We start from the raw sequence: 16867 nt of genomic DNA, 5'->3' as shown, positions 1-16867 counted from the left end.
GAGAGAAAGGAAAGGCATACTAGGAAACAAATGTGAAGGAAAAATAAGAAGCATCAGTAAAAAAGAGGAGAGAGGAAAAAAATAGATCTTGATTTAGAAGAACACTATACACATTAACTGAAACATTGTGGGATGAGCAAGTGTGATTGACTTTGCTACTAAAAGCAATGCAATGATGCAGGACAATTCGGAGGGACTTATTTCTTTTTTATCTTTAAATATTTTTCCGTGGTTACATGATTCATTTTCTCTTCCTCTCTTCTTCTCTCCTTCCAGAGCTGACAAGCAATTCCACTGGGTATGAGGCAAGCAAAGAAATATGGAAATATCAATATGAAAAATGCAGAGAGGAAAAAACTGAATCAAAAGAATGGAGTCCACATTAAAGATGACCACATAAGAGGAAAAGTGAGAAAGAATGAAAAAACAAAGAATCATTTTAAGAACTTAGAGGGAGTGGCTAGAAAGCTATTGTGAAGATTAGTACATTAAATTTAATTCATTTAAATGTAGATAGTTACTAAACAAGTTTGGTTGGTTGTATTGATGTTCAATGTTAATTTTTTAATAAAACATTTTCAAGAAGAAAAATGTAGGCTTCTTTTTTTTTTAATTCACTTTTTTGCCTCTGTATTCCACAATCAACAACCCCAAACATTTTAAAATATTAAGAAAGGGGGCAGCTGGGTGGCTCAGTGGACTGAGAGTCAGGCCTAGAAACGGGAGGTCCTAGGTTCAAATATGACCTCAGACTCTTTCCAGCTGTGTGACCCTGGGTAAGTAACTTAACCCCCATTGCCTAGCCCTTACCACTCTTCTGCCTTAAAGCCAATAATACACAGTATTGACTCCAAGATGGAAGGTAAGGGTTTAAAAAATAAAACAAAACATTAAGAAAAACAGGGAAGAGAACAGAGCAAGAAATTTGTTAGCTATATATGGTGTACAAGAACAAAGTGCTGTACAATGAATAGAACATATAGAATGTTATAGAATTTCCTTCCTTATAGAATAAGGAAGACCTGAGTTCAAATCTGCCCATAACACTATCTCTATAACCCTGGGTAAGTCACTAAATTTCAGTTTTCCTCAGTTTCCTAAATTGAAGAATGGAGATAATAATAGAACCTCTCTCCCACAATTGTGATGATAATTAAATGAGATAATTTGTAAAATACTTAGTACAGTGCCTGACACATGGGAAATACTTAATGAAAACTTGTTTTCGTCCTTTCTTTTAAAAGAAATATAACCAAGATTAGAAGGGAAATGTTTATGACAAATGTCTCTAATAGAGGTCTAATTTCTCAAATTTATAAAGAACTAAATCAAATCTTTAATTATACAAACCATTCCCCAATTCACAAATGGTCAAAGAATATGAACAAGCAATTTTCAGATAAAGAAATCAAAGCCACCAATAATCATATGAAAAATGTTCTAAGTTACTCTTGATTAGAGAAATGCAAATTAAAACAACTCTGAGGTACCACCTTACACCTAGAAGGTTTTCTAATATTAATAATATTGGCAAAGGAAAATAATAAATGTTGGGAAGGAATATGGCAAAATTGGGACACTAATGCATTGCTGGTGGAGTTGTGAATTGATCCAACCATTCTGGAAGGTAATAATCTGGAACTATGCCCAAAGGGATTTAAAAGACTGTCTGCCCTTTGATCCAGCCATACCACTGCTGGGTTTGTACCCCAAAGAGATAATAAGGAAAAATACTTGTACAAAAATATTTATAGCTGTGCTCTTTGTGTTAGCAAAAAAATGGAAAACAAGGGGGTATCCCTAGATTGGGGAATGGCTGAACAAATTGTGGTATCTGATGGTGATGGAATACTATTGTGCTAAAAGAACTGGAGGAATTCCATATGAACTGGAACAACCTCTAGGAATTGATGCAGAGTGAAAGGTGCAGAACCAGGAGAATATTGTACACAGACACACTGTGGTACAATCGAATGTAATGGACTTCCCTACTAGCAGCAAATGATCCAATGGATCCAATGATCCAGGACAATTTGGAGAGACTTATGAGAAAGAACACTATCCACATCCAGAGAAAGAAATGTGGGTGTAGACATGCAGAAGAAAAAGATATGATTGATCACATGGTTCAATGGGGATATGATTGGGGATGTTGACTTTAAAAGATCACTGTATTGCAAATAGTAATAATGTGGCAATGGGTTTTTTTATTGAATTTGATAGTCTCTTTTTTAAAAATAATATTTTATTTGATCATTTCCAAGCATTATTCATTAGAGACAAAGATTATTTTCTACCCCCCCCCAAATCCGACGCGTGATTCCACTGGGTATCACATGTGTTCTTGATTCGAACCCATGGCAATGGGTTTTGAACAATAATTGATACATATAAAACTATGGAATTGCTCATTGGCTCTAGGAGGGAGGAGGAAAGAGAAGAGGGGAAGAACATGAATCATGTGACCATGGAAAAATATTCTTAATTAATTAATTTAAAATTTTAAAAATTTTAAAATAATAAAACAACTCTGAGGTATGACCTCAAACCTATCAGATTGGTCAATATGAAAGTAAAGGAAAGTGATAAATGTTGGAGGGGATGTGGCAAAATCGGCCACTAATGCATTATTAGTAAAGTTATGAACTAATCCAACCATTCTGGAGGGCAATTTATAAATAAATTACCCAAATAAAAAAAATAAAATACCCAAAGGGCTATAAAACTGTGCATACCCTTTGATCTGATAATACCACTACTGGGTCTGTATTCCAAAGAGATAAAAAAAAAAGGGGGGGGATGACTTACTTGTACAAAAATATTGATAGCAGTTTTTTTGTGGTGGCAAAATATTAGAAATTATGATGATGATAGAGACAGCTGGGTGGCTCAGTGGATTGACAGCCAGGCCCAGAGACAAGAGGCCCTGAGTTCAAATATGACCTCAGACACTTCCTATCTGTAGGACCTTGGGCAAGTCACTTAACCCCCATTGCCTAGCCCTTACCATTCTTCTGCCTTAGAACCAATACACAGTATTGATTCTAAGATGGAAGGTAAGGGTTTAAAAAAAAAAAGAAAAGAGAAAGCTGGAAAGATCTGCAGGAACTAGTACAGAGCAAAATAAGCAGAACTGGTAGAACATTATATTGTATGATGATCATGTGAGAAAATTTGACTACTCTCAGCAGTGCAACTGATTTGGGATATCTTGAAGGACTTATGTTAGGGAATGTTAATGGTTTTATTTTGGAGTTTTGATTATGTATGAGTTTGCTCTTACGACAATGACCAATATGGAAGTGTGTTTTGCATGACTATAAAAATAAAATAAAGTTAAAAAATAACAGAAATGTACTGGCCACACTTCCTAGCTGTGTGATCCTGGGCAAATCATTTAACTCTCATTGCCTAGTCCTTACTACTCTTCTGCCTTGGAACCAATACTTAGTATTGATTCTAAGACAAAAGGTAAGGGAAAAAAAGAGGGAAAGAAAGAGAGAAAGAAAGGAGGAAAGAAAGAAAGAAAGAGAGAAAGAAACAAAGAAAGAAAGAGAGAAAGAAACAAAGAAAGAAAGAGAAAGAAACAAAGAAAGAAAGAGAGAGAGAGAAAGAAAGAGAGAGAAAGAAAGAAAGAGAGAAAGAAAGAGAGAAAGAAAGAGAGAGAGAAAGAAAGAAAGAGAGAAAGAAAGAAAAAAGAGAGAAAGAGAGAAAGAGAGAAAGAGAGAAAGAAAGAAAGAAAGAGAGAGAGAGAGAAAGAGAGAGAAAGAGAAAGAAAGAAAGAAAGAAAGAAAGAAAGAAAGAAAGAAAGAAAGAAAGAAAGAAAGAAAGAAAGAAAGAAAGAAAGAAAGAAAGAAAGAAAGAAAGAAAGAAAGGAAGAAAGGAAGAAAGGAAGGAAGGAAGGAAGGAAGGAAGGAAGGAAGGAAGGAAGGAAGGAAGGAAGGAAGGAAGGAAGGAAGGAAGGAAGGAAGGAAGGAAGGAAGGAAGGAAGGAAAGAAGATAAAATGATATATTTTTCTATCCACTATACCAAGCTGCCTCCCTATAATTTTATAGATTCTACAATATAGAAGCTAAACCTTCAACAATGGTCCAGGCCTGGAAGGTAAAGGAGAGGCTTTTCTAATAAAAGAGATGTTCAAGTAAAGATTAGAGTTTTGTAAGGAGTCAAACTACCAGGGTTAATTAGATCAGTAAAGTCAAGGAATTGGGGTGGGGCAGGGGACAGGGGTCTCCCGGATGGACCATGTTGAAGGTTGAGATCCTCGGGGACACTCTGGGTATTGTGTTTCCTTATAGTAGAGTTCATAACTTTTTCTGTGGACTTGTTTGACAGTATGGTGAAGTCTGTAGATCCTTTCCCAGAATAATGTTTTTAAGTGCATAAAATAAAATGTATAAGATTACAAAGGATACCAATGATATTGAAATAAAATTCTCTCTATATAAATATTGATAACTTTATTTCAATATGATTGGCATATATATAAATACATATGTTCTAAAATTGTAGGGGCAACTAGGTGGCTTAATGGATAGCAAGCCAGGCCTGGAGATAGGAAGTCCTGGGTTCAAATCCAGCCTCAGATACTTTCTAGCTTCCAATTATGTAGTTCTTCCTGTTCTTCTGCCTTGGAATCAATCCTTAGTATCAATTCTAAGACAAAAGTTAAGGGTTTTTAAAAAATAAAATAAATTGCAGTGCACTGGTACATATATATGCATAGATATTTTATATATTCATATATATGAAAGATAAGTTTATGGGGCCGCCAGGTTAAGGGCCTCAGCCTTACAGGATAGTGTTAGGATTAGGTAATAGTTAGGATAATGTTAGGGTTAGTAAAAGTTAGAGTAAGAGAGATATTTTGGGTTTGCATAAGAAATGAAGGATAAGAATAGGATTATGATTAATATTGGGATGTGGGTAGACACTAAATAGGAAGCCAGCTGCATACAGAGTTGGAACTCATACATAAGTATGAGCTTGAATTCTGTTATTGTCTTCATTGGGCAAGTCACTTTGCCCCTATGGATCTCAGTTTCTTCATTAGTAAAATAAAGAGATTGGACTAGATAACCTATAAATTCTCTTCTGGCTTTAGCAATCTATTGTTCTTTAGTTAGGGTTAAAAATAGACATAGTCAGATGGAAGGTTGGTTGAGTCTTGATGACAGGATAATTTTCTGAACAAACACATGAACTTCTATCCCTGTAAATGGCTTATTTCTTTCTTAAGTTTCTATCCAGGTTCAAAGAAGTCTGGGGGAAGGACAGGTCAGAAATTCTCTTTCTAATAAACTTCCCCAACTTCCTACCTTCCCACTTTCTCATCTAAGCGGGCAAAAGTTTTCTTTACATTTTTGATTAACATTTCTCAATAGCAAACTTGGCACTCATAGATTTGGACACAAAGAATCATAAATGCTTATAAACTTTAATAGCAGACCATACACTTTACATTTCAACTAGCATTTAAAGTTATAGATTTTCACTTGTATATAATTAATAGCATGGCTACAACCAAGGTGACAGAATGAATCTCGACCTCTCCCTACCCTTCCTCTAACAGGTTGGAGGAGAAATCAGAAGAGAAGGAATCAGACAGGTAAAGTTCAGAGTTTTTTCCTGCAGTGCTAGATCCTGGTAGGCTCAGCAGCCTCTTTTTGGGGCTGCCTGCAGAACTAGATAATTATTCTCTTCTCCTCTCTCTTCCCCCCAAATCCCATGTACTCTCTGTCACACTATGAGGTCATGCCACCTGTTTTCTTCACTTTTTTTGTCACAAAGGCAGTGCTCAGTGCCCTTAGTTTTCCAGTTTCCTAATGGTTTATCAAGAGAAGCACAGGGTGCTAGAGTTGTTCACAGTCCTCCTTCTCCTCTACATCTGCATCTCTGTTGGATGGTTTCATAATAAAAAGTAGTTCCTTTTGATTTTGGAATCAAAAGCTCCCCCTGGAGACTTGGAGAACTCTAGGTAAAATGCATGGGAAACTTCACAAAGATATTCTCTTCCACCTACCTCTTCAGGCATAGGGGTTCTATAAATTTGAAGCCAGAGCTTCAGGTCTGGATCGTGAGGAGGGTTGTAACTATGAAATTGGGTCTCTATCATCTTTTTTATCAAGGAATTCCCACATTCTCTTCTAGCCTGGTTCTCTTTCCATACCTGTCTTCCATCTGCAGGCCCCCATCTCCAGCCTTGGCTCAGGTGCCAGGGATCCCCACATCTCACAACTAAAATGTTGACACCATAATTCCTGGAAAAAGTCCTGTCTACCTGAGCTCTGGAACTGATTTTCATGTGCCTAAGAAGGGCTAGTGCATGAAGGTGGACTTCAGAGAAAAGAGTAGGAGGATTGAGAGTCAGGCCTAGAGATGGGAGGTCTTATATTCAAATCTGGCCTCAAACACTTCCCAGCTGTGTGACCCTGGGCAAATAACTTAACCCCCATTGCCTAGCCCTTACTGCTCTTTTGCCTTAGAACCAATACACAATATTGATTCTAAGACAGAGGGTAAGGGTTTAAGAAAAAAAAATCTAATTGAATGCTTGTTGGCTCTGGGAGGGTAATTCCTCTTCTACTTACTCCACTACAAATGTTTCTGAACTCTCTGCAAAAGGTCATGAAATGGTAAAAAATTGGAAAATGAGGGGATGCCCTTCAATTGGGGAATGGCTGAACAAATTATGGTGCACGTTGGTGATGGAACACTATTGTGCAAAAAGTAATAATAAAGTGGAGGAATTCCATGTGAACTGGAAAGGCTTCCAGGAATTGATGCAGAGTGAAAGGAGAAGAACCAGGAGAATATTATACACAGAGACTGATACACTGTGGCACAATCAAATGTAATGGATTTCTCCATTAGTGGCAATGCAGTGATCCAGAACAATTCATAGGGACTCATAAGAAAGAACACTATCCACATTCAGAGGAACAACTGTGAGAGTAGAAACACAGAAGAAAAAAAACTACTTGATCACAAGAGTCGAGAGGGATATGACTGGGGATGTAGGCTCTAAATGATCATCCTAGTGCAAACATCAATGACATAGAAATAAGTTTCCATCAAGGACACATGTAAAACCCAGTGGAATTGTGTGTCAGCTGCAGGAGAGGGTAGGGGAAGGAACATGATTCTTGTAACCAGGGGGAAATGTTCTAAATTGACTAATTAAACAAAAAATTTTTAAAAACGTCACGAAATCTCAGAGTTGTACAACAAAGATGTCGGAGACACCGCTGGCAAACCATATGCAGTCCACAATATTCTCCAGGGAGGCTGAACCCAGTTAAAATGCAAGTGGGAAATAGTTAAGAAAATAAATGAAAAAAACAATAAACTACAGATAATGCATCTTAAAACTAAGTGAAGGGGACAGATAGATGGCTTAGTACCAGGTTAGCTGTATGACTGTGACACAACCCACATTGCCTAGTTCTAACCACTCTTCTACCTTGGAACCAATACGTAGTATTGAGTCTAAGATGGAAGGCAAGGGTTAAAAAAAAGAAAGAAAGAAAACAAAGTTAATATCATTTTCAAAGGACTCATCTTTAAAGATGCTATCCCTATCCAGAGAGAGAATTAATGAACTCCTTGTACAGATAGATGCAAATGTTTTTACTTTATAAAGAAAATAAAGTGACAATAGTATGCTTTAATCTGCTTTCAGATCCCATCAGTTCTTTCTCCGGCAGTGGATAGATTTCTCATGAATCTTTTGGAATTGTCTTGGATTATTGTATTGATGATGAGTTAAATGAATGAATTAAATCATTCACAGTTGATCATCATATGGTATCACTATTACTTTGTATAATGTCTTCCTGGTTATGTTTGCTTCACTTTGCATCAATTCATAGAAATCTTTCTAGGTTTTTCTGAAATTGTCCTGTTTGTAATTTCTTATGGCAGAATACTATTCCATTACAATAATATTCCACAACTTGTTCAGCCACTGGGAGATATATTTTCTAATTAATGTTCTTTATTATAAGTATATAGTGGTTGGTTTCATTTTGTTTTAATAGTCTTTGTTCTTTAATAACCTCTTTGTTCTTTGCCTCTCCATATGATTCCATGCTAAGCCCTTCTTTTGGCCTCATTCTTCATTCCCTGCCCTTCCTACACTGAACCTGGCCTGGATCAAATTCCATTCAGTTCTATTCCTTGATGTCTAATATCTTCTTATTCCTTTGTCATAGATAGGTCCATATTTCCTACCCCTCTCTGGGGTCTTTTGCTTTGTTTCTATTTATTGGGGTGATTTTTCACCCCAAATTTTTAAACTATAGTTAATGTAATCATATAATACATTAAGATTATTTTTTTCCTAGGCAAATGAGGGATTCTTTTAGAACCCACATAATGTTTAAATAGGTTTTTTTTTAAATTACACTTCTCTCTATTGATCTCTCTTTTGTATCCTTTCTACTATCTCTCACTCTTCTTTGAGAGGTTTGTTGGTATAGTGGTAGTCTCTCAGTGACCGAGAATGACTATTGTCTTTGAGCAGTTTCATCTACGATGTACCCTCATGTGGCTTTGGAGTCCAAAGGCTGAGGCGCAAAGTTTGTGGCACATGGATCTTAGTTCTACTGCCATTACCTTGCAAGGTAACCTTGGAAACATAATTTCATCTTTCATCACTCCTTTTTTGTAAATTTGGACATTAGACTAGAATAACATTTCTAAAACTTTTTTGCCTTAGAACTTTGGTTTATGTGGGATACATCTCTCTATATTTATGTTATCTACATTATAAATTTAAATGTCATAGTGTTATTATGAAAAGTCTTGGCCTCCTAAAAAGGTCTTGAAGCTGGAGATCTCCCCAGTCTTGAGAACCATTGGACTAGATGATCTCCAAGGTCCCTTACAACAGTGGTATCAAACATAAATAGAAAGGGGAGGCACTAAACAATACATAAACATCTCTGTGGGTTAGATATTGACTTATAATATATATATATACATATATATATATATATACATATATATCAGATATGGCTGATGCATCTCCCAGTTTTGCTGAACTTTAAAAAAAAAATCTTTGTTATAAGGGAAGACCAGCTGAGTAGGGAAGAATAAAGGAACATAACTGGAAATAAATATAGAAACAAAAGACAAACTTTTAAAGAATCACAATTTTTTAAAATTAAGAAGTTAAAACTTTAATTTAGCAGTTGTAACTTGAATCCAATTTCTTTTTAAAATCTAGGAATTGATTTTGAGGGCATAAAACAGGTTCTGAAAAAATTGGAAGCCAGATTCCTGAGTTCAACTGTGCTATGCTAGATTTTGAGACTGAGTAGTATTCCAATATTTTATCTACTGAGGACATTGCTTCTATCCCAAAATTTTCATATTGTACTAAAGCAGATTTAACACTCTAAAGAGAAAAGTAAGTGCTACCCACCCTTTCTGTTAAAGTGGTATGCCAAAACTCAAAGACCATATGGGAGCTGATAACATTAGAGTTTATTAAATTAGACTGGCTCAGGAGCTGAAGGATAGGAAATCTGAGAGAAGGTAGACAATGAGGACTCTGGCTGATGAGTCCTCCAGAATCCAAATAACTGTGACATTCCAAGAATCCCAGGAACCAATCATGACTAGGGACTGTGGTGATAGGACTATCTAGTCCCTGATGATCTCTAAAGATTCAAGGGTCAAAGTGTCCTGGCAAAATCCTTAGAAAGACAATCTCCTTTCTGTCTCTTAGTGGTAGTAATGTTGGGTATTGTCTAGGCCTGACCTGAGCCCCACCTAAGGAGCTTTAAGGGGAGGGCTATAGCAGGAGAATATTGCAGGGAAAGGAGATATATTGGGGGAAGAGGCACAGAAAACTAAGTTGGGAGAGGATTGTTTGGGGAAGACTTCCAGGTTCTTATTCACTTCATAGGAGTGATGAGGAGGCTCCACATTTCACAGAGTACCCATCTGTGGGGGGGTGGGGGGAAATGTGTGTGTGTGTGTGTGTGTGTGTGTGTGTGTGTGTGTGTGTGTGTAGAAGAAGCCTGGTATCAACTGGCAGAGAGGCAAGGATATAGATGAAATGACCTTTAGAGATCTGTTAGACCTGGGAGCAAGGGATGGCTTTTATTTTACCCAAGTTTGTGTCTTTCTCTCTGAAGGGCTAGAGAAAGATGGAGATCATCAGAGATCCTGTTTGCTACTAGAGGTATCAAAAGGTGGGGTGTGCTAAATGGAAACACTGTTCTCAATGAGGGGAGGGTCTAGGTAGGCATAAGGTAGGTCCAGGGTCTTGTTCCGATCCTGGATTTCCTCAGAGATCTGTGCCAGGCAATTTTGGAAGGCAGCAATACTTTGCCTGGGGGCTTCTTCTGTGAAATGTTCATCTGGATATGTGCCCAGGGGCCTCTGGGAGAAAAAAAAGAAAAAGGATCAGGGAAATGGGTGAGGAAGGGAAGGGATAGAGACAGATGGGAACAGGGAAGGAAAAATAAGGAAAATGTTAAGGAAGAAGGAACAAAAACAGGTACAGTAGGAAAGGAAGAATCAGAAACTGAGGAAGAAGAAAAGGAACAGACAAGGACAGAATTAGAGATAGGAACAAACTTGGGACCCCGTCCCTCACCAAACACATATCCCAAGACACAGACCCATGTAGACACAACCAAAACGGGTACCTGGTCCTTGGGTTCTTGGCTGACCAACCAGAAGAGAAGGAGATTATTACAAGTGATGTTCACCTCAGGGATGGTGTCCAGGTAAGTCTTAAGTGTGGTTGTACCCTTAGTTTGGGGTGGAGGGTTCCTCATAGATGATGGAGCATTTGGCATCCAGGACCCAAAGTCATGCTGTAGAGAAATGGATATAACTTGAGTAGGATGGAGAAATCAGCTCCCTTCTGTAGATTTTAGAATTAATATACAATAACTCAAGTATTATATTTATAAGATTTATTAAAATAAAAACTAGAGTTAAAAGGAACTAACAAACTCAAGCCACAATCTTGAGCAACAAGAGAGAGAGAAAGAGGATTCACAGAAAATTATATACAAATGTGACCACACAACATGGTGGAGAGAAGAGAGGAATTCTGGGAAATACAAAAGAACTTCTGGGGGATGAAGTCCAAAGGTAGAAAATTTCCACTTAAACACTTCTCACCTGACTCAGTTAAAAAAAAAAAAGGAAGGAAATCCTTCTCTATTGATATTAAGAGAGTAGGTCAAGAAAAGGGTTAAGGAAAGATAGGATAAGTGGGAGTAGTGGGTCAGGGGCCCAGTTCATACCTCCTCAATCTTCTTACCCAGCATCTACAGCTGGGTGAAGTGAGTCATCGAGGTAATGAGGAGTCATCCTGACAGGAGATGTTATTGGGAAAGGTCCCAGGAATGGTTTGACATGCAGAGGAACCAGAAGCCCCACCCAGACTCTGGTCCCTCCCCTGATGCCTAGCAATAAATCTCTCAACCCAACCTCAGCCCCAGTCACCACCCAACTCTGACCCCAGCCCCAAACCTAACCCCACCCTGATCACCACCCAGCCTCAATCTCCGCCCCAGTCCTGACACCCCCAGAGTCTCATCTCTCCAAACTCTCACCATAAACTGTGTCTGTCCTGGCTCTTCTTCAGGTGCCTTACCTGCCCGCTGTTGACAGCTGCATGCTGAGCAGAGCAGTTGAAGATGACAGCAGTGAGGAATTTCACCAGCTCTTCTGTGGTATTGAAGCAGCTTGGGAAACCTGAGGTTGGGGTTAGAAAGGAAACAAGTAAGAGAAGAACAGGATATTGGGGTGACTTACTTATGATACATATCGTATGTGTCACATTCGATCCCAAGTCTTCCTGATTACAGATCCAACACTATAGTTCCATAGGAAACAAAATATTCATAGCCCAAATGTAATTCTTAAAAAAACCTTAAAACCAATGATATGCTCATAGATAAGAGGATGACTACATAAACTGTGGATATGAATGTGTTAGAATATTATTATGCCATATAGAATATTATCTTCACATTCAGAAAAGCATGAGAAGGCTTATGTGAATTAATGATATATAACAAGTATGATAGTAGAAACAAAAGGGATAATATAATCCCAATGATGCAAATGAAGACAACCCTAAAAGACAAACTAATATAGGTCAAATACTGTAGTAGATGTTAATTTCAGATGATTAAGGTTAAAATATACTTCTTTTGTTAAGAAATTGAAAACGATGAGAACCAAGAATTATATATACTGTCACTATAAATATGCCTTTGCTTAACTTTTTTTAAAAGGAAAGATTTTATGAGGACTCAGGGGGGAGAGGTTGCTAATTGGGAAATAATTGCTATGTCAAAATAAAATGTATCCATTTGTTAAAAAGAGTAATTTAGCTATGGTATGAATGAAGCCTCTTGCAACATTCCTAATTCCAAGGTGATGTAATGAGGGCTTGGACTAGTACCGTGACAATGATACTAAAAAGGGAAGGGAACATGGGACATTTCAAAGGAAGAATTAGTAGGGTTTGGTAACTATTTGTATATGATGATAAAGGAAGAGGGATAAGGATGAATCATAGATCACTTGAGATTTCAAACCTAGCCTACTAAAAGAATAGTGGTGACACTTAGAGTGACGAGGAAGTTTGGAAAGAAAAGCTAGTTTGGCAGGGAAATTGGCTCCCTTTTGAACAAGTTGAGTTAAACATAAGGGAATATGAAGTTCTGAAAGGTATGCATCATAAAGCTTCCAAGTGGCAGGGCTGGTCTTCAGACCCTTAAAGTCCAGTGTGCTTTTCACTAACTAATAAGAAAGAAGAAGCAATGAAGGAGACAAATTGGGAGAATAAAGAAAGTACTTGAAAAGCCAAGTGGGGAACAAAGAAGAATCTTAGAAAGTCCAGGAAGGAACATTTAAAAGGAAAGGGCAGTTGATATTAAACTGAAAGGCAACTGGGAGCCATTGGATTTTGAGTTTAGAAGGTCGCTGGTGACCTTTGAAAAAGCAGGTTCAGTTAAATGTTTCAAGTAGAAAACAGAGATTGCAAAGGGTTAAGAAATAGATCAAAGAATTTTAGAGTTGAAAAGGATATTAAACAGCAATATTATATGATGACCAACTATAAATGACTTAGTTATTCTTAGCAAAACAAGGACCCAAGACAATTCCAAAGAACTCATGACAAAAAATGTTATCCATCTCCAAAGAAAAAAATTGGAGTCTGAATGAAGATTGAAACATGCTATTTTTCATTTTCTTTGTTTTCACATATGATTTTTTATCTATGTTTTCCTTCACAAGATGAAATAGAAATATGTTTAATTGCATATGTATAACCTAGATCAAATTGTTTGCCTTCAGCAGAGGCAGGTAGGGAACTGGAATTCAGACTTTTTTTTAGATTAAAAGTTGTTTTTACATGTAATTGGGGAAAAATAAAATATTTTTAAAAAAAGAAAGAAAAGGACGTTAGAGATTATGTATGCCAAACCCTTCATTTTATAGATGAGGAAGCCAAGGTTCAGCAAAGTAAAATAGCTTACCCAAAGTTCCACAGTATTTGAACCCATATCATATAATTCCAAATCTGAAGCTCTTTGTATTGTGCCATATTGCTCGTAAATGATAAGGAGCAGGGATAGACTCCTTATTTAAGAATGTGTAGTCACAGAGGCAGAGGAATATCCCAGGAAGAATACTGGAGATTCAGGAGACTGTCATCTTAACTATCAGCTAACTAGTAAAAGTAGGAGTTTTGTTTTGTTTTGTCTTTGTATTGATAGGAAGACCTGGGAGTATTAGAAGGCAGGACAAGAATCAGTGGCAAGAAAAAGCCTGTAAATGCAGGAGGAAAAGGGAATGATCCATAGACCAAGCCTAATCTTGGAGATTAAGGGCACTCCTGGAGAGTTTAGCCTTGGCAAGGATGGATGCATCATCCTCAAAGAGAGAAGAGGAGATTAGATAGAAATATACTAAGGTAGGAATGAAGAGATAAGAAGAGTTCACACTAACAAGTTTCAACCTTAATAATGTAGGAGACAAGATTTGCTAAGACTGTAAAAGGAGCAGTGAGATTCAGGTTGGAAGAGAGAAGGGAAAATCTGAAACAGATATGCTAGGATCAGGGAGTCAAAAAAAAAAGATGCATCAAAGGACTACAGAGACCAAGTCAACATCTATTTTATATCGCTTTTCTCATTTCACGTGGGGTTCCTTGTCTGCAAAGAGCCTGTAAATTTCCTAAAGACCTTGTCTTACATTTGTTTCCCCTACATTCAATAACTGCTGAAATGGACTGAAATACAGGGACAAAAATACTAGGGATGTGAATAGGTTATGGATTAGAGACAAGAATGAGGTCAGCATATAATAAAGCATGATCGGTATATAGGGAAAGGGTCAGAGTAAAGGATAGCAATAGGGTCAGATTTAAAGATGGAAAGAGGAAAAGGGTCAAGTTTAAAGAGAAAAACAGGGGCCAAATGGGTGTGTGGCCAAGGTCAAGTCTGGTAGTATATTTAAGCCTTGGATAAAACCTCTGTAGCTAAGATACTGATGTGGACCGAAACGTCCCACAAACCTGCCAAGTAGCTGTACACAGCTGTACACACTACTAAAGACCATGGAAACAATAACTAGTTATTAGAATGGGGCTACCTTTCATAGAAGATGTATGAGTTGCTTAGATTCACAATTATGAGAAAACACCTCACATCAATCTTTAGCCCTAACCTCAGTCCTTGATTGGGGTCTCTGGACAGCAGGTACAGGTGGTTCCATCCCCCAGTCACACAGGACTGGGTTCAAACAATGCTCAATTTCCACACTCACCGACAGACAGAAAAGAATAAAACTTGACCTAAAGTTGCCCCATATCATTAGCCCTCCACTTAGATTTCAGTTTGCTTCCCCAAGGGGGCAAATAGAGTGGATCCCAAGTAAAGTAACATTAATTCTCTGGAGACACAGGATAACAACTGCCCAAACAAGTGACCATTCCCATAGTAACTAATCTAGATAAAAAGCATCCCTGAGAAATCCTGCATATACTTTTTTACCTTTTATTTACTCAATTTACTCTCTCCCTTTACTTACCACACCTCCCTGTCTTCCTTATGGTACGTTAATTACTTATTTACTTACTATACTAGCTACTAGGTTACTAAATTCTCTTATAATAAAGCTTGTTTCCTTGGAATGGAGTCAGTTGACATATCAATCCTTTGGACAATACCCAATAAACATTATCCCCATCAGTACGAGTGAGCACTACCATTAGGATACCTGAATTTTTCCTGCCCAGGAAAGCCTGGGTAAAAATTTCGCCCACCCAGGCCTGGAGCTCTGAATCCTGCTGTACAAAGGTGTCACTGGGGTAGTAGTAATTCACAATTTCACTGACAAATCTAAGAGGGAATATAATAATAATATTAGTTAGCATGTATACAATACTCTAAGGATTGCATAGCACTTTACAAATGTTACCTTGTTTTATCTTTACAATATCCCAGGTCAATAAGTGTTTATATTTATGCCCATTTTACAGATGAGGAAACAGAGATAGGCAGAGGTTAAATGACTTGAATAGAGTGAGGCAAGATCTGAAATCAAATCTTTCTGATCCTAGATCCAGCTTTCTATCTACTGCAATACCTCCCTCCCTAGAAGCACAGATGGATTCCCCTACATATCACCATCTTTCGTCCCCAAATCCTTCCCTTTTAAACCCCTTCTTGTTCCTTCTACCTCCAAGGATCATTCCCCCGCCCCAAAGGATAGAAGGTCTGTTTCTCTGACTCTCAGTTCACCTAAGGGTAAAGAAAGAGTTAAAGATATGCCATCCCAATGTCCAGGGGGCCCCATGGATCTGGCTGCTTCCTTACTTCTCAATGGCTTCCCATATCTTCATGCCATCATCACGGTAGTAGTAGTTGGGGAGGCACTGGACCCCCCGGGCCTTGAGGTTGTCAGGGAGGCAGAACATGGTATAGGTGAAATGGGCAAGGCCTGTACTCATCAGGTATAGCAGGCCTGGCCTCCCAATGGATGTGACCTGAGAAGGAACCACACAGTTATCTCCCTGAAATACCCAGGTCCTGAGGAGAGGCTGATGGCTTTTCTATACCTCAAGGCTCTCTGGATTTAGGGTAGGAGAAGATAAATGTAAGATTAGAAATAATTAGAAATTAAGATTAGAAATATCCACAGAGAAAAGACTAGGACTAAGACTAGGGATAAAGAAATGTTTAAGGAAAGAGTTAGTTTTGAGTTTGTAGCCAGGACTGCGCACCAGGTAAGTGATGCTGTGCTGATCTTTGGGTCAGAAACAGGATTCTCAGGGGCAGTTGGGTAGCTTAGTGGATTGAGAGTCAGACCTAGAGAGGGGAGGTCCTAGGCAAGTCACTTGACCCCCATTGCCTAGCCCTTACCACTCTTCTGCCTTGGAACCAATATACAGTATTGATTCGAAGATTGGATAAGTGTTAAAAAAAGAAAGAAAGAAAGAAAGAAAGAAAGAAAGAAAGAAAGAAAGAAAGAAAGAAAGAGAGAAAGAAAGAGAGAAAGAGAGAAAGAGAGAAAGAGAGAGAGAAAGAAAGAAAGAAAGAAAGAAAGAAAGAAAGAAAGAAAGAAAGAAAGAAAGAAAGAAAGAAAGAAAGAAAGAAAGAAAGAAAGAAAGAAAGAAAGAAAGAAAGAAAGAAAGGATTCTCTTTACTGCCTGGAAAGGAGCTGTGATGAGTAGAGGGGTGTTTGGGGCATTTATGAATGAAAGAAGTCAGACTTCTGCGACAGACCTGGAGATAACCAACAGGCAGTTGGGTGGTGAATTCAACAGAACTACAGAAGGGAGCTCCTGGGCCTCAGAAAACCCAAACCCATACCTGGTCC

At 37.9% G+C, this 16867-nt stretch overlaps 1 protein-coding gene across 1 annotated transcript in view; it reads right to left on the bottom strand.

The window, feature by feature from the left end:
• Window positions 1-9473: 9473 nt before the first annotated feature.
• ALOXE3 (arachidonate lipoxygenase 3) overlaps window positions 9474-16867 on the bottom strand; it is a 25345-nt gene continuing 17951 nt past the window's right edge. Inside the window, exons 10-15 of the mRNA XM_001368928.4 lie at window positions 16861-16867; window positions 15865-16034; window positions 15266-15387; window positions 11625-11725; window positions 10663-10833; window positions 9474-10393 (exon numbers count right to left, since the gene is read on the bottom strand). The exon at window positions 16861-16867 is cut by the window's right edge and continues 80 nt beyond it. Of these exons, the coding sequence (XP_001368965.1) occupies window positions 10214-10393; window positions 10663-10833; window positions 11625-11725; window positions 15266-15387; window positions 15865-16034; window positions 16861-16867 (751 nt within the window). The 3' untranslated portion in view covers window positions 9474-10213. The remainder of the gene's footprint in view (window positions 10394-10662; window positions 10834-11624; window positions 11726-15265; window positions 15388-15864; window positions 16035-16860) is intronic.

Source organism: Monodelphis domestica, chromosome 2 (assembly GCF_027887165.1).
Source record: "Monodelphis domestica isolate mMonDom1 chromosome 2, mMonDom1.pri, whole genome shotgun sequence".
NCBI classification, from domain to species: domain Eukaryota; kingdom Metazoa; phylum Chordata; class Mammalia; order Didelphimorphia; family Didelphidae; genus Monodelphis; species Monodelphis domestica.
This window is presented reverse-complemented; position numbering and strand designations above follow the sequence as displayed.